General features: G+C 40.8%; 1 protein-coding gene across 1 annotated transcript in view; it reads right to left on the reverse strand.

Moving 5' to 3' along the window:
• The window catches only part of mllt3 (MLLT3 super elongation complex subunit), a 135627-nt gene that overhangs the window by 95961 nt on the left and 20355 nt on the right, over nucleotides 1-19311 (reverse strand). Inside the window, 5 exon segments of the mRNA XM_067261690.1 lie at nucleotides 6266-6868; nucleotides 9257-9379; nucleotides 9594-9632; nucleotides 9982-10125; nucleotides 15419-15501. Of these exon segments, the coding sequence (XP_067117791.1) occupies nucleotides 6266-6868; nucleotides 9257-9379; nucleotides 9594-9632; nucleotides 9982-10125; nucleotides 15419-15501 (992 nt within the window).

The following is a 19311-nucleotide window of genomic DNA, read 5'->3' on the forward strand; positions in this document are numbered from 1 at the left end:
CGATATAACATAATATTTTGATCGAACGAGTTGCAATGAAGTACTCACATTAAGGAAAGTTAGGACTGCGTTCATAACGTAATATAACATTTTAGTTGACATTGTCCAGGGCCCCTTAGAAGACATGTGCCCCTGGGCAAGTGCCCAGTTGCCCTAATGGTTAATCCGGCCTAGGGTATAGGCTATACTATAGTTACTCGATAGAATAAGGCTGTTGTTAAGATTTGGTTATATTGATTGGATTTCCATTGCGCACAGTACTGTAGAAATCCCGCAGTATGTAATTCATTTCTTCCCTGATTATGGTCTTCAGGTCTACGGTTTTCCCCACCTCTTCACACCAGTTGGTGAAGCAGTTAATTGCCCACTTAGTTTGGCAAACAGTGTTTCTTTCGTTGCGCAACATTTCAAAGACCTCAATTTCTTTTTTGTCTATAAGAGCATGACGCCCACCTGAATCATCCTCTTCGGCTAACCATTGACCCCCCCCCAAAAGATCGAAGTTAAAATGAAACATGTTGATGTGATTACTGTCAAGCTTGAAATGACAACTAATAACGGTCGCGTTATTTTGATAACGCACCAATATGGAACGCTCCTCAGCTTAATTGTAAACAGGTGTACAGTTACTTTTTAAGTGCGCACTAATATGGAACGATTCGCTTTTAAGGTAAATGTAAAAAGGCGCACAGTACTTTATCGCTCAATAATGCACACCCCAGAACTCCCTCTCAACCAATCAGAATGCTTGATTTCATCCACCCGTATTATAAAAATGAAATATTCCCCTGAGCTGTAACACAGGAGTAAACATTTACAGCAGAGACAGCAGACAGTGAGCTCTCCAACTACTTCTAGCACATTAGCTACCATTTCATCAAAATACCATCATTCTACACCGAGTAGCCTAATATCAAGTTAGCGGTTTGCACTAATTATAGCAGAGATACCTCTGGAAAGGTTATCTAGTATAATTACAACAAACACACAGAACTGAGTGATGAACTGCTGGCGGCGGTGGATGGTCCAGCAACTCAATCTCTACCAAGACGAAACTTTTGACATCAACGTTGTCTATGTAGTCCAATTATTGACGGATCCTTACGGGGGGCAAAAATTATAACTAGAGAGGGTACAATTTCTGGGGAAATTGTAGGGCGTGCTTGCTTGCGTCGGTTGCAGGTGGGTCCATCCCCTTAAGTTTTTCCCTTCTAGTGATATTTTCAAGCATTTAGCCTACTGATATTGCATATTTCATTAAGAACCCCCTTTGAAACAGCTGCGAACCCCCTTTGAAACAAGCTACTGTAACAACGTTGTCACTGGCAGTGTGGAATCGCGATTCACACAGTACCGTCTGCTAACTGAAAATATGCCCCCCAAAATGTAAATAAGTTTGACATTAATGTAGGGGGAAATGGCTAATTCAAAATAAGTTTGCTAGAGGCAAGCTAGCTGCTGTTGCTCCACATTTCACTGATTGTTTGAAAGCACCGGAAATGAGAACGTTTCTTTTGACATAAAGTTTAGCTGTGGCTTTGAAGACAGTACCACACACTGCTAGTGGGCAAGCCGAGTCTGACTGAGGCTAATGTCAAAACAAGCCGCGGTGTCACTCAAATTCCAAGTTTTACACAAATCACAAAAATATGCTGACCCGCTGCCTATCTTTGCAATCGCCATATCTTTAAAACACTGCCCTCCTTCTGATTTGTGATGTAGAATTGACCCTGGTACGAAATTAAGAAAATACTCAGAGATCGACAACAGCTTACGCAATCGTCAACGGAGGCTGACGAGGCTCTCACGTAGAAAACCAAAGTTTTTACAGCAACCTACATTAAAATCCCACCACCTAGCTGTCTTCACAATAGTCATATCGTCATAACATTGCCCTCCTTCTGTTTTTTGGTGTAGAATTGACCGAACTATAAAATTACGAAAATACTGAACTACTATGATGCTTGCATGGCTGCCGCCTAGGCAGTCTCACGGGCGACGCGCACTCGCTGAAATTACAAAGACTTTCACAACCTAAATAAAAAATCCGAGATGGAAGTTCCACTCGAAATTGCTTTCTCAACAAAACCCAATGGTTGGTAATTTTGGTGGTTGGCATTTTTCACTCATAATCCAAGCTCCAATTTGCGTGCTAGAACGTCTCTATCACGTTGTATCCATGCGTCGTTGCTAACGTGTGCTGATGTAGTGACGTAGACTAGCACTGGTACAGAAGACACTTTTTGTCACAAAACGTTGTAACCTCCTAAACTGTGCAACGGAGTGTAAATAAAAATACAAGCAACTCAATCGCTACCATGACGAAACTTTTGACACCTAGGTTGTCTATGAAGTCCAAATATTGACTGAGGCTTAGGGGGGCAAAAATAAATAATAATAAATATATATGTGAGAGAACAATGGTTGTGCTCGCCGAAGGCGTGAGCACACCCAATAAAACTAACAATAACAATAGGTGCCTAGCAGCTTCGCTGCTTGGCCCCTAATAATAATAATAATAACCCTAACCCAAATGAGACGTGAGAGCGTAACTCGGCAACCATTTGTCCGATTGTCACCAATCTGGTATAACACCGCAGGCAGAGGAGGCCTGCGATGTTATACCAGAAAAACACTTTGAACACTTCGTACTCTTGAATGCAAACAGATATTTCAACAAAACTTGCATGAGTGCAACAGGTTGTTGTGACTTAATTGTTGCACAATTGCTATGGAGGCCATGTCCTGCTCCGGACTGCTTGGCCCCTCCATTGCTGCTTGCAGCTATATTTGTTAGTTGTCACACAGTTCAGAATAAAAGCCAGTTGAATGCAATAACTCGTTTCCTCCCTCCTTGCAAAAGACAAAGACCCACCCCAAGATATAACAGTTTTGGGTTCAATATGGAGTTCGGTACAACAGGAAAACCCTATATACTAGGTTTCTTTTAATATTACTTCAAATGCCGTATCCTAAACTTTGTCAGTCTGTTCACGAAAGTATTGTCTACCCGACTGTGAAAATTGATACAATTTTCTATTTGGGGCATGTGAAACATTTTAGCTTAAGTCCAATGTTTGCCCGTTTCAACTTTAGAGCGCTGACAAACTACCATTGGCTCTATCTAGCTAGCTTACCGTTTGCATTTCTCAACCTCCCGGCACTAAAATACAGACAGATGAGAGAAAATTGTGCAGTGTTTGACTGACTGCATGCACCAAACCGTGACGTACATACCGTGACGGTTCGGTAACAATACATGTACCGTTACACCCCTAGTAGAAAACATTATGTTTTGTCTTAAATTTGAGGTGTTAACCAGATTACCAACAGGATGATTATTTTTTTTTTTTATCACATTGAATCAAAAAGGTGAAATCCTAAACCGGCACCAATACCAATTATTTATAAGGGGAGGAAAGAAACCTTAATTTTAAAAGGTGTTTCAACTGAACGAGCTGTAGACATACCTAGGCCATCAGGGTTGACAGCATGTTGTAAAGAGCACCTGGCATTTGACTCACTAGCCATGCACTCTACCCCTCATTTATGACCTGTCTTGGTGGACAATCTCTTTAGGTCACAATAACACTTGCACACACACAGAGCAGGAAATAGACCACCCTCATATTTTTTATTATCAAAAAGGTCCTGACTGTCCATATTTGAAATAAAACTAGTGTCAGCACAGACAATCAGTGTAACTGTAAAGTGAAAGTGAAAATAATGTGTTAAATTGTATTTTAGGCATTCTAGACTCAGGGCATATACAATAAAAAACTACTGGCAACCTGAAAATAAAAACATGAAATGATTGAATTAAAAGAAATTCAGTCAATAACTAAGGTACCAATACACAGTGAGTTACTTTGTCTTGAATGCAGAATGTTTGCCCAGTGTCCTTGGAAGATGAAAAGGTACCCCTCTGCTATTTATTGCCTCTTTCTTCATTTTCCTTACATGCCATTAAACCATAAATCAACTCGCCTTTCTGTTCCTTAGAAAGCCTCTCTTAAGCAGAGTTTCCTCAAAATGTGTGAGGACATGGCAACCCTTGGATCCTAGACACACTAAGAAGTCTGTCAATCGATTGCCTCCCAAGGGCAATCAACACCGCAACACTGAACTGAGTTTCAGCGGGAGTTTAGAATGTGTTCACAAAATGCAGTCCTCTGAAGTGTTCTTTTTGCTGATAGATCCTCCGCCTGCGCTAGGAATAAAACTCCTTAAGCCAGTTGGTGACAGAAATGTAGCCGTCTTCGTCAAGTGAGTGAGTGAAAAACTTCCTACTCAGGAAGACGAGATATTAGTTACTGTAGATAAGATATTTAACCATGGTTTATAGTCTAGACTCAACTTCAAATTCCCAGCCAGACACCAACCAGTCAGTGGGTACTGTTCTCCATGACATATCACACAGCAAATAATCGATCCATAAAACAGTAAAACTTAAACTGGCAAGATTAGTTTGCTGTTCATGGGGCTTTAGAAAGGCCTGCTTAATAATCATCAAATGATGGGTAGTGTAAAGTAACGTTTGCAAGTATTTGAACAAAAAACGTATTGTTAAGTTGAGGTAGCCTGCATAGTAAAAAAAATTTGTGAATGGTTTATATCTTGAAAATGCCACAGTCTTTATGTTCAATTCCACCAGGGATGGTGGTGCTGGGGGGGTACATTTCCTGTTTGGCCACCCAGAGAAAGGCATCCCTCTGCAGCTGAACCCCCAGTATGTTTATTGGCCCCTCTTGGAGACCAGACCTTTGTTATGGGGGTTCTCTGAATCCCATAATTTAATGTTTATAGCCCGAACATGAGGAGGATGGAACAAAACACTAACAACCCTCAAAACATAATAAAAAATAAAAAAAATAATAATAGCATAACCTTTCATCTGCATTGCCCAACTCCAGCCTACCTCTTCACTCACATTCAAATTACAGCAGGCACAGAGATCAATATGTTGAATTGATACAAACAAGGATTCATCTTTGTTTACCCTTAATGAAAACCTGCACCCAATTTTTGAGAATATGCAGATAGAAATGTACTTTTAAAGGGACTAAGAGTTTGTGTCTTGTAAGGAATTAGGAGTGTAATGGTACACAAGCCACGGTTTGGTAAGTACCGCAGTTTTGGGTTCACAATTTTTTTCACGAGTTCGGTACAACAGGAAAAAGAAACAAATGCTAGGTTTCCTTGCATATTACTTCAATGTCACAGTCAATCTGTTCACAAAAGCAACTTAGATTTTCCATTTGGGACCTTTGAGATATTTGATCTCAAGTCCGATGAGACCCCCTTTACATTTAGTTTGACATCCTTTCACTTACCTAATTTATGTAGCCTATGACTGTTCCAGCGCAGATACGGCCGCATTTAGCAGTGTTGAGTGATAACGCTGACACAGTGGTTGAATCAGCTTGTTTAAAAGGGTTTCTTTTATGGATGAAATGCTGTCTAGCTAACTAGCAGCAAGACTATATAAAGTGGGTACTTGAGTTTCAGTAGAGATGCAGGAAATTTGATCTAGATTTAATATATTAACATGCTTATATTCAATCTCTTGACAACGTACAACAGACATTGCTGTCCAGGTTACAACAGTGCTGAATAGCTGCCTGACAAGCTCCAGATATTTTATGGGGGAATACATGTTTTTGCTATAGTGTAGGCCTACATTCAAATTCTTTCTTCTCAGATATGTTAGGGAGTCAGGTGGCTGAGCGGTTAGGGAAGCGGGCTAGTAATCTGAAGGTTGCCAGTTCGATTCCCCGCCCGTGCCAAATGACGTTGTGTCCTTGGGCAAGGCACTTCACCCCTGCTTGCCTCGGGGAGAATGTCCCTGTACTTACTGTAAGTCGCTCTGGATAAGAGCGTCTGCTAAATGACTAAATGTGTAAATGTAAATGTAAATTAAACTCGTGGTGCCGGACCTACATTCGCTCTCTCTAGCCAGCTTGCCGCGAGCATTTCTCAAACTCCTGGCACCAAAATACGGACAGATGAGAACATTTTGCATTTCATCTGGTCAACCTCATAATCCGTTTCCTTAAAGTAAAAAGGCCTGTGACCAACTGAACATGTATTCTTCATCTGACTGCATGCACCGAACCATGACGTCCGTACCGTGAATTTGTGGTACGAATACATGTACTGTTACACCCCTATAAAGAAGGGTGTAAAACTGATACATTTCCACCTTCAATGTTTACATCAGTTATTAAAGATGCAGAATACATAAGAGACTTCAGTCTCTACTCACCTCTGATTTGGTGTATATGTTGCCCTCCATGTCCGAGTCATTATGGTCCACTAGCTCCTGAAATTGTGGTAACGTAGGTGCTCGTCTACTGTCTGTCATTTCCACTGTGTCTGTCCGCTGTTTTGCCATGCATATCTGAGATTTGTCCTTCAGCAGTTTCTTCTCCACATGATGTGGGTGCGGCAGGGAGGCTGTGCCCGTTCCCGCTTTCACCGGTAACTCCAAGAAACCCTTCTTGCGCTTTTTGGTCACGTTGTCCTCATTATTGGACACCAACAGTCGCTTGCTGATCCCTGGGCCAGTCCCATAGGAGAGGCCGAGCTCGGTCCGATGTTCCTTGGACAAAGACTTGGGCTCCTTAAAGCCCATCTTTGGGTTCGACTCTGTATCCCTAAGTGGTTGGTTCTCTTTGGGTTTCCTGGAATCTTTGGAGGCTTTGCTGCTAGGTTCACTGCCACAGTCTTTGAAGGCACTTTTGGGTTCTTTAGAGTCTTTCAAAGGTTTTTCCTTGTGGTCCTTGAAGGGTTTGTGGAGTTTGGAGAATCTGTTACTATTGGTGGTGGTTGTGGTGAGGAGCGCTGTGTTGGTTCCTTTAGTCCCATCCTATAATAAAAATGGTATTAAATAATTTTTGAACAGTCTTAATCTTTCTGAAGAATTAACTAAAACAATAGGTTCTCAAAATATTTTGTGCAGAGGTAAGACATTTGTGCGGCAGTCAAGTATTAAACCTTATAGTGAGCAGTATTGGTTATAATAAAAGTTTAAAAATGCATATATACTGTACATAGTTTTCCTTTTCATTACCTCTCCAGCTAACATGCATTACCAAGTAATTGTATAGCAGTTCAAGCGTCACTTTAATGTTATGAGATATTACTATGTAGTTAACATACACCAAGGGGAAAGAGTAATCAAGTTTATTACCCAAAGAAATCAGGCCTGACCATTGGACATTATTTTCAACAGCACTATCTATCAGTGCGAGGGGAAAGGATTCACACAGTCACACATGTGCAACCCAAAAAGTAGTGTGACAGACACCTTGAGTGTATAGAGTAGTAAATGCATTTGCTTTAAACAACAAAGCTATTTTTCCTGAGATTGTGCCACAAGCACTCTGTCAAAATTAATCGATGCAGTAAATCCATTAAACAATCTAGAGTCTAGACGATGGATGTGTTACGACCTTCCAAAACTACCTATAAACTTTTTGTTTTGTTTATCTGTTCCTGACCCTGGAACCTCTGGTCTTAAACCTGCTAGGCCTCTTACAGACTTAGACGCAGGGCGAATTCCACATTTTGGAATTCGCCCTCAAGGCAGAGAATACAACTTTAAAGATAATTCAAACCTAAAACTTTTAGTGGTTTGAAAGTTATTGTCTGCATCTAAATAGCAATGATCACTTAAAGATGCTGTAAAGTGCAATTGAAAAAAGTTCATCACACCACAGAAGAATGTGTTGTTAACTACCCATTCAAATGAAAAAAAAACAGACATGTTAAATTAGGCTTTGAAATCGTGAGAAAATCTGCAGTCTTCTCTGCTTGAGACTGGGGGGGGGGGGGGGGGGGGGGGCGTGTCGCCTGAAGGAGCTGAAGCTCCGCCCCCTCTAATTTAGCAACAACAGCAAAACGAGCTAAATCAATTGAAAATATCAGAACAGACAAACCTGCAGTCTGAGTGTTTTATGTGTTAATTACTTTGTCTTTGCATCATACCAGCTGAGTAACAGAATGCAACCGTCTGTGATCAGATCTAGATCGGTCGCTGTGCCGCCTATACAAAACCTGAGCTGAAAACGGGAGAGAAACTGTTCAACGGTCTAACTCCACATTTCAGTGCGACAAAGTTTTTGCGCTTTGCGCATGCTTTCAGGAACTTATTTCACACGTATATAATGTACTTAGAAGCAAATCATGGAATTTACTTTACAGGATCTTTAACTGCACATAGAAGTCAACTTTTAAACACCTATGCTAGCTTCTCCAACTACATGTATAACCATTTGCAAGATTGGAATCAACAGCCACCTACACACAAACAGCTGTTTAGGTCAAAAGGCTAATATCCTAAAGTCCCAGTCAACCTAGTAAATCAATATTCTCAGGAAAAAATAATCCAATCACGTGATGTTCACTTTACTCATTGGTGCCAAAATATCACCAATTAAAATCTTTTTATTTTCAGTTACCTAACATGCATGTCTAAAATTAATCAACATATTTAACCCTATACTCCTTCCTTTATGGAAATAAATATTTCGTAGTGTGCTTCTGCAAAGTAGGATATATGGAAACATGGAACATATGTTGATTGTGTGAAGAAAAACAAACAATGTGACACCATGAAATTGGTGTAAAATAATGGGTAGAATAATGGAGAAACGTGTGTGTGTGTGTGCCTCTGCTCCAACAGTAATCAATCACACACAGTCTGTTTGGATTGGAAACAGGTTCCATGTGCAATGGGCCTCTCGTAACTCTGCCCTTGCCAGACTGTGCTCTGCTGGATGCAGTAAAATAAACCCTTTAAATGGACTAAAACTAACACGTAATAGAAGCAACATGCCAATTTATTGACAAGAATGACTTACTTCTGTGACAGATGGTGCCCAAAAGTACATACTCATGTATTTTCTGCATAGACTGAAGTTGCTTTTTAAAGGAACCTACAGCCTTGTCACAAAAAAGTGTAATGCACTCAAGGTTTCAAATTGACAGCTTTTAAAAAACTGAACTTACTTCAATACCTTTATTTATACATTGTGAAACCTTCCAAAACCATTAGTAGCTTGGGATTCCTGAGTGAAAATCATAATGATTGACAGAGCAGTCAAAAAATATTTAAATTTTCAAGATTTAAAACACACAATATTCTCGAACCTTCCAAATATGCAGGGATTATGGAGTAGGAGACTTCTAAGTGTTAGGAGAATACATTTTAGGGCATACAGTTTAGGGCTGTCCCTAGAAACCACCAACTGACCTTTTCCTGCTGGAAAGATTTGTTCTTCTTAGACTCTGAGAGACTCGCAGTCAAAGAGTTGCTTGGAAGTGTCGACAGCTTGAGGTGCTGCCCAAAAGTGGCTTCTTCCTGCAAAACCATTACCTTACCAAGACAAAAGGAAAATTTATATACAGACACCACATTAAAAGTGCATACCAAATTTTATGTTTAATGACAGTCCATTTGAGTTCATTAGACAGTATATCAGAAACTTCTCATTGATTTAAAGAAGGTATGTGAAGGTATGTGCCGTTTAAGTGCAGCGTATGTGGTGCTCTTTATATAACATTTAATATAATTTTATGTCAAAACTTACTTTAGAATTCTCAAAACTACTTTTGTGAGGATCCCGTTGCTGTTGAAGACATAAAACAATTTACATAACAATCAGCAATAAATATTGATTACATTAAATTCTCCAAACCAATCTTCTAAACAGTGAACTCTCTCCTGACAGTTTCTGCAAATATCCCTGCAAGCAGATGATGCCTGACCTGTAGCAGGTCCAGGGTTGCCAAAAAGATAACAGGCACAGTGCTACTTTAAGCTACATTAAATAATTTCTGTGAAGCTCACATAACCCTCAGTTTCTTTTCACCCTAGAAACTCTCGAGAAACGAGTTTTGGTAGTTTAACATCCATTATCCATTTTTAAATGGTGTGGTCAAGACCCCCCCCCCCCCCCCCCCCCCCCTCTCTCCTACCCCTCCGGCTTTCAGAAGCTTTCTGCGGAATTCCTCTGTGGGGTTGTTGAAGGTAAGCTTCTCACAGCGCAGATGATTGACAGGTGGGTGGCCTTCCAGGTGCAGGAACAGGTCGTAATCAAAACGTACTTTCCTAGGTTCTTCCTGATGGGAGGAGTAGCCCAGAGAAATCATTGTAAATGTATCAAATTGGATAATCTCACAGTGTGATGGACTTTATGATGGATACACTTAAGGCTTCATGTACTAACGCTTTTGCGCCCACTTCAGGCGTATTTGTTTCGCAATGTGAGCGTAAATGTATGAGGGACATTATTCAGAATACCCACACACACACAACTGAAATGCTCAAACTCAGATTTGAGTTTGCGAAAAAGAGGACACTTCGTTTCGTCTGGGTGGGGGGGGTGCTGTTCGTGTATTGCATGCTGCACTATCTGATCAAATTGACAGTTCTCTCTACAGTCAGAGCTCGCGCAAGAAGGTGGAACGTAAGGGAGATACCCTTTCCAAAACTTGTAAGGGCCTAATAGTTTGTGAAAGACCCAGAGAAACACAAATATCCGACAAGGCAAAATCCCAGACAATTTGGGAATCCCTGCCGGACTCATTTTTCAGGTCTTAAAAAGAGGATATGTCCGGGTAAAAGAGGACATCTGGTCACCCCATATTAAACCTGACTACACAATGTTGGTAACAAACGGCCTTTACATAAGGTTTACATTTACATTTTACATTTATTCATTTAGCAGACGCTTTTATCCAAAGCGACTTCCAAGAGAGAGCTTTACAAAGTGCATAGGTCACTGATCATAACAACAAGATAGTCACAAAACATTGCGAGTAGCCAAAACATGAAGCACACATTGTGGCCAACCAAAATAAGTGCCAAAGGGAAGAACCATAAGAGCATGTAGTTAAACAAGTTACAATTAAACAACATGAACCGCTATAAGTGCAAGTGTACCTGTGGAAAAAAAAGCAAGCAACAATAATAAAAACAATATATCACAGCGAGTATTTTTTTTAAAAGTCAGTTACCACTAACCACAAGAGCAACAAGTCTCTAAGCAAGAGTCATTGTGATCCTTGAGGAAACTAACATCGGGTCAAGCGAACCGTTCCTAAGTACCGTTGTACTCCCGGAACAAGTGCGTCTTGAGCCTTTTCTTGAAGGTGGAGAGACAGTCAGTGTCAGGTTATCGTGATGAAAATGAATGAAAATAAACGGATTGATCTGTTGAGCTGGCATGCCCGTAGTTTGCCTACAGAGCCAACAGGTCTGTGGACGATGCAGTTAACATGGCCCTCCACTTCACCCTACAGCACCTGGACTCCCCAGCATCCTATGCCAGGATCCTGTTTGTGGACTTCAGCTCTGCCTTCAATACCATCATCCCCGCCCTTCTTCAGGACAAGCTCTCCCAGCTGAACGTGCCTGATTCCACCTGCAGGTGGATCACAGACTTCCTGTCTGACAGGAAGCAGTGCGTTAAGCTGGGAACACAAGTCTCTGACTCCCGGTCCAACAGCACCGGATCACCTCAGGGCTGCGTCCTTTCTCCTCTGCTCTTCTCCCTGTACACCAACAGTTGCACCTCCAGTCATCCATCCGTCAAACTCCTGAAGTTTGCGGACGACACCACCCTTATTGGGCTCATCTCTGGTTGAGACCGGTCTGATTATAGGTGGGAAGCGGCCAACCTGGTGACCTGGTGCAGCCAGAACAACTTAGAGCTCAATGCTCTTAAGACAGTGGAGATGGTTGTGGACTTCAGGAGGAACACAGCCCCACTCACCCCCATCACCCTGTGTGACTCCCCAGTCAACACTGTGGAGTCCTTCCGCTTCCCGGGCACTATCCTCTCCCAGGACCTCAAGTGGGAACTGAACATCAGCTCCCTCATCAAGAAAGCACAACAGAGGATGTACTTCCTTCGGCAGCTGAAGAAGTTCAACCTGCCAAAGACAATGATGGTGCACTTCTACTCAGCCATCATTGAGTCCATCCTCACCTCCTCCATCACCGTCTGGTACGCTGCTGCCACTGCCAAGGACAAGAGCAGACTGCAGCGTATCATCCGCACTGCTGAGAAGGTGATTGGCTGCAATCTGCCTACCCTCGAGGACCTGCACACCTCGAGGACCCTGAGGCGAGCGAGGAAGATTGTGGCCGACTCCTCCCACCCTGGACACTCCCTGTTTCAGTCACTCCCCTCCGGCAGAAGGCTGCGGTCCATCAGGACCAATACCTCACGCCACAAAAACAGTTTCTTCCCTTCCGCTGTTGGCCTCTTCAACAAGGCCAAGGGACCACACTGACTCTAATGACTTCTTGCTTAAAACACACTGCTTTTTGCACTGCATTACAATAATGGTATCTTGTACATTTGTATTTTTTGTAATATTTGTATTTTTGTATTTTTATATTGTAATTTACGGCAACTTATATTTTATTTTATTGTATATTTAATTCTATTCTAATCCCACTTAGTACTGCTAGTTTATGTACCCTTAGTATAGATAGTCCACATATTTACATATTTAGCAAATTCCTTGTCTGTGCAAACTTTCATGGCGAATAAATACCATTCTGATTCTGATTCTGATTGTTTTGTTTGTTTGAGAGAAACGAGTTGCACACAACACACGCGCGTTCAGACACAGCCTACCGAGAGAGAACCCCCAAGTCGATTTCTAAAGTCAGCGAGAAGTTCAAGGAGATGGACGACATCAAATTATTTCTCGAAGTTGAAAAGCACAGGGAGTTGTATGACCTCCAGCAACAATTTTACAAGAACAACGTAGGCTAGATAAGGATCGATGCTGGGATATAGCCAATGCCATGTTTATGTACCATGTCAGCGTAAAGGAAAGCTCAGAGTACATTTAGTCATTTAGCAGACGCCATTATCCAGAGCGACTTACAGTAAGTACAGGGACATTCCCCCCGAGGCAAGCAGGGTGAAGCGTCTTGCCCAAGGACACAACGTCATTTTGCACAGCCGGGAATCGAACCGGTAACCTTCAGATTACTAGCCCGACTTCCCTAACCGCTCAGCCACCTGACTCCCTAGAGTAGCTGAAAAGCTTGGTGACCGGCACGGAGAAATGCACGCTGGTGTGAACAGCTTTTGCTCAGTCGTAGCCGATCGTAGCCGATCGTGGCGCTTCCAGGCGCTTCGCAGCCAGTGTATCCCAGGCGTTTAGACAGTGTTCTGATTGTCTCCGCTGAGGCCAATATGTTGAGTAACGCCGTTGCTTCGGCTAAATTTCTTGAGGGCTGTTGAGCACATGGTTGAGATGACATCCTTGTGCACCTTCCGTTTCATCTGAGGCACCTTCCGTTTCATCTGAGGCACCTTCCGTTTCATCTGAGGCACCTTCCGTTTCATCTGAGGCACCTTCCGTTTCATCTGAGGCTCCTTCCGTTTCATCTGAGGCACCTTCCGTTTCAACTGAAACACCTTCCGTTTCAACTGAAACACCTTCCGTTTTAACTGAAATTTTCATGTGTGTATGAGAACTTTCCATACATGTGTTTGAGAGCTTTTCATACGTGTGTATGAGAGCTTTTCATACGTGTGTGTGAGAGCTTTTCAGTAGTGTGTGTGAGAGCATTTCAGTAGTGTGTGTGAGAGCATTTCAGTAGTGTGTGTGAGAGCATTTCAGTTGTGTGTGTGAGAGGGTATTCTGAATAATGTCCCTCACGGCCCCTCATATAAAAGCATGGCGAGGTATGTACAAACATGCCGCACTGAGGTAAAAGCGCAGACTGCCTGTCGCGGGAACTGAAAATGGCAAATTGCGCTTTTCCGTGTCATGCATATGCATTCACGGGAGGGTCAGAGGAAAGTGGGAGTTTCCCATAAAGAGATGGGAGGGGATGCGTAAAGTGCGCCTAATTATGTATTCCGCGGTATGTACAAAAACCGCCTCTGAAAGCGCACCTCTATTTTGCGGTGAAAATTCTCCACCTGTTAAAAGCAGGCGTAAACCAGGATGCGCATAGGCCAAAGGATTTTGGCCACAAGGATCACACTTTTTGTGTTGAGTGAACACAAAATCATTACGCGTTACAAATTAAGCAGCCATGCAATTTTACAGTTACTGGAAGAAATCAAAGATTACATCGAATCTCCGACTCAGCGTTCACATTCCATTCCAGCAGTTGTTAAACTCCTCGCTACATTACATATATTGGCATCAGGAACATTTCAAACATTCATCGCTGTTTTGACTTTGGCTGATCCATGATAGAGAGAAGGAGGCCCATTCAATTGCGCATTTAAATGCTCGCAATGTCTGGTATAGTGGGCAGAGAATACCCGATGACCTGCAGGTTTCGTGAATACGACGTAAACTGTAGCATCACAGCGTGTGCTTTCTGCGTGTTGGCCATGGCGCTAATAAGGTTACGTTTGCAAATATACGTACATGAGGCCCTTAGTGTCACTAAAAAGTTTGTGTATTTAAATGCAGTTGTTTAGTGACACCCAAGTAAGACTAAAGGCACATGTCTGTACATTTTCTGTTCTTTAAAAAATCTATACATTATTTGGAGCAAATACTGTATAATATTGGTCAAACTTTTACATTTGTCCTATATATTACTTTACTTTTTGCAAATCAAGTGTTATGAAAAAGTAATTGCATGGAATTAGAAAGATTAAGGCAGAATCCCAATACTCTGTTTTACCCCTACCCCTTACCCCTAGCCCTTAGTTTACCCCTAGCCCTTGCGTCTTTTTTTCCGCTGCTAATGGAGTTTAATTAAAACTGTAGACATGCATGGAGTCCATTCAAGGCTAATGGGAGAAATGCGGGACTGTTGTCAAAATCAGCAATGTAACATTAGCGTAGCAAACTAGCGATTAAAAAAAAAAAACGTTTCAATTAAGAACATGGTTGCAAATACATATGTACAGGTGTGTAGAGCACAAAACAAGACTGTCATATTTTTTAATCAATTATTTAAGCCTAAAATATTACATTTGTGGGACTCTCTGGGTGATCTGTCCGCCATTGTTGCAGGTAGCGCAGTATTAACATACCCCTTGGTTTCAAATAAGCTCCCGAGCTCACTTGGTTTTAAGTGGTGTATACCCCTTCATCTTAGCCTTAGCCCTCGATTAAAAAGAGTATTGGAACACCCCTTACTCTCACGGGAATGCACAAAACTAAGGGCTAGGGGTAAGGGGTAGGGGTAAGACAGAGTATTGGGATTCGGCCTAAGTATATGTTTGATTATATAAGATACATAAAAAATGACAAATGACACTTACTGTATCAACACCATTCATTTCCTGCAAAACATAGATCCAGTATGGAAGAGGCAATTGAATGGAAATGGTTTTAATGGTACATGAATATTTGTAAAGAACAATATAGATTTTCTCAGTCGGAGTCAGAAGAACATTTTAATGTATACCGTTACCTTATTTCTGAAGTACACTTCAATGGGTAATATAAAACCGGCGTATCCAGACTCCTCCACTTTGTAGGGTGGATCCTTGCACACTGAAATCCAGAAAGGAGCAGAGCATGTATTTTATCAGGCTTTTATTTACGATCACGATGAAACACCACTTTACCATAAAGTACGGAAACACTAAAACTATGCACTTCTGATACTTGATCTTCTATTGTACTCTCTATATGCACTATTTGTATGTCGCTTTGCATAAAAGTATTTGCTAAATGAATAAAATGTTATGTTATGTATTACAACTGCAAATATTCAAGGTCCTGTCGCACAATTCTCCGTAAAAATGTGCTTCTGAATCGCCTACATAAGATGCTAAACATAGATTTGGGCAGAATTCACTGAAGGAAGCCATTCATGTATTTGAAACATGAAACAAGGGAGATTCCAGTTCCCTTTAGTGCCTGTGAGATTTGTTCACTACACAAGAACCATATTAGACGTAGCACTCTCCTGGGATCTCATTAGACTAGTGCCATATCTATCACGTGACACGTCAATACCAGAAATTGTGTCCCAAATTAGATGTCAAGAAAATAATCTGTCGGGAATTCAGCCCAACTGGCATTAATAAGGCTGTGCATTTGGTTCCCATCAGGCTTTTCAGGACAAACAACCTTCTGTCATGGTCAGGTGTCCTCCTTGGGGGACAACTGTTTGTCAGAAAACCCATCCCAGACGATTTTGCAGCAGGAGTGTCAGTGATTAAGGCCATCATTGTAAACAATAATTTGTTCCTCATAGAATAACATTGATACATGTTTGTAAAAAAAAAAAAGGCATACAACCTAGAATCCGAATGCGGTCGGTAATATAGAGAGGTGCAGACCATAGGCTGAACACAATTATATAGTAAGAATAGAAATAAAATAAAATTACAAGTAAATGGATGGGGATATTCAGAGATCTAAATTAGTAGAGCATTTGCAGCGCTCTACATTGGCATTTGTGAGTTTGGGTTAAGATACACAGCAGAAAAGTACAGAATAGAGACCCCAAATGATAAAAACTATTGGCATTAGGGGGGCCAAAACTTACAAGGGACAAACTTAAAAATATTCAAATCAATTTTCCCCTACACTCAACTACAACTACAGAGCACAAATCTAACACCATAATTGAGGCCCACTCCCTTACAGGTCTTAAAATGCTAGACAAGGGTCACGCCTTTCAGAACTCAATAACGCTTCACAAATATTGTGAGTCGTGACTAATCGTGCGACTGGGTCAGGTTTAATTACATATAGCTAGAAGCTTCCCTTCTCCATAACATTTGTGTAATAATAATGTCAGTCGAGGTTGAAGATGAGATGATCAACACAGAAACACTGGGATAGTGTTAAAATGTATGTGCTCTTAAGTGTTTTGAAAATTGTTTAGATTGCAGCAGCAGATTCTGAAAAATTCTCAGAGTGGGTAGTATATCTGTTACTTTTATTTGAAATATGTATTTCAATTACTTTTGAGTATTTTGTATTTGAAAGGGCTGGATAAAAAAGTGTAATGCAATTTGTAATAACATACTTTGGCGTGGAGTAATTTTGCATAGTCAAAATATGATATACGCACGCACGCGCACACACACACACACACACACACACACTTTTGTCATCCTTGCTGAAATAAACTTCACATCCTGACAGCAATCAATAAATTGTTTGCTCTGACAGTAAAATGAAATAAATCTTGTCGCATGACTGTAATAAACATGACCAATCATTCCGTTCAGACCAAATGCAATGATGGACAATATTCAGACCAAATGCCATGATTGGATGGGTTACTTAATTAACATATAGTGTGTGTGTATTAGGGGTGGGGGGGAAAATCCCCGCGATTTAGTCTGCTAGGGATTCAGATCGATTCACAAATGTATGTGAATTGATTATTTTTTATCAAAAAAAAAAAAAAAAAATTTTTTAATCTCTATTTTGACCCCAAGGATCAATTAAAATCAATTCATGAGGTACCAAAAGATTCCCACCCCTAATATATAATTATTATTAAAATGTACCCATGTTGAATTCCATATGGAAACTCTAAAAATAAAAACAATTGATACACAATTGTGGCACTTGAAGGAGTGTGCCAGCAAGTTGGCTAGCTACTTATTAGTGATGTTCACTTGCATAGTTAACAAAAGGAAACAACAACCATATATACTGGTTAGCCATGGGTAGCCAACAAGTATTGGACAGAAGTATATACAAATTCAGAATTCCCACTTTGAAAATAAAAAGTAGGCCTACATGTATTTTATCTTGATAAATCTTTTGGGCACCAGTATTTTATTTTGATATATTAATTTGAGGGGTGTTTTATAATGAGACACATTAAAATGTATCTTTGCCCATCTCTGCTGGGTCTTTTATTTGGTGAAATGTCAAACTATTGAAATTGTAATGTATATCAAACAGTGTTTGTCAGGTGGATGTGGCTAACTTGCCTAATGGTAAACAAACCTCACACATTGTAGCAAAGAGAAATAATACTGGTGCGGGACTATGATTATATAGTACATTAAAACACTATGGCAATGACAAAGCAGGGAGTTATTGGCTTTGAAATACAAGTACCAAAACCACTGAGAATAGCTGTCATGACCAACTGCATCACGGGCATGGCACTATCTATAATTCCAGACGTGTGTGTGTCACCGACAATCGTGGGCATTGTGCCCCATTTATAATTCCCTGAATATGTGTGTGTGTGCCATTAATTTTATCTATAGGTCAAGTAATCTGTATTTTTGTGTTTCACTGACATCTTAATCACCTACTGCATCATGGGCACTATGCACTAGTACCTGTAATTGAGCAGGCCGGGGAACTTCTTTTCTTGCCCCTGCTGCATCAACTCAATATTTACATTACATTTACATTTATGCATTTAGCAGACGCTTTTATCCAAAGCGACTTCCAAGAGAGAGTTTTACAATAGTGCATAGGTCACTGATCATAACAACGAGATAGCCCCAAACATTGCGGAACATTGTGAAAACCAATTAAGTCCCAGAGGGAAGAACAATAAGAGCATGTAGTTAGACAAGTTACAACTAGAGAGGGTACAATTTCTGGGGAAATTGTAGGGTGTGCTTGCTTGCGTCGGTTGCACAGGGGTCCGTTTTTGAATGAAATTTTTACAACTGATTTCTGTATATTTTATATGAAAATGCATACTTATTATTTATAAAGATTAAATAGATTTAAAGGAATTTTTTTTTGCTGCTCATTTACAACTGAAAATACGAGTGAAGTGTAGAATGAAATAGATGTCTTCTCATTTCCCCTGCAAGAGGCAGCCTCATCGTTGAATCAAAACGAATAAATTTGGCAGACCGGTGTAAAAATTGACCTAATCTCTATGACTTAAACGTCATTTTAAGTTTTTCCCTTCTCGTGATATTTTCAGGCATGTAGCCTACTCATTGCATTCATTCATTAATAAAGAACCCCCTTTGAAGATTATTCTACGACGTTACCCGGCAGTAGAAGATGGAATCGCGATTCAGACAGTTCCATCTGCTAACTGAAAATATGCCCCCCAAAACGTAAATAAGCTTGACATTTATTTAGTGGAAAATCGCTCATTCATAAAAAGCTCACTGGTAGCGATCATTGTCAGTAACAACGCAAAATGCGATATAGCCCTGTGTGGAGAAGCTGCCCCGGTAAATTGTACTACTACGGTACAGTACTAGTAGACTACTGCTGTGTTCGTCTTGGTAGCGATTGCTTGGTTGAATTGGATTTAACGTTCCGTTGTACGGTTTAGGCTGAAATTAATTATTTTCATGAACAGATTGGCAACGTTTAGGCTGTGGCAATGAAGTTCAGGTTAGTAGT

The sequence above is a fragment of the Osmerus mordax genome, chromosome 23 (assembly GCF_038355195.1).
Source record: "Osmerus mordax isolate fOsmMor3 chromosome 23, fOsmMor3.pri, whole genome shotgun sequence".
Taxonomy (NCBI): Eukaryota; Metazoa; Chordata; class Actinopteri; order Osmeriformes; family Osmeridae; genus Osmerus; species Osmerus mordax.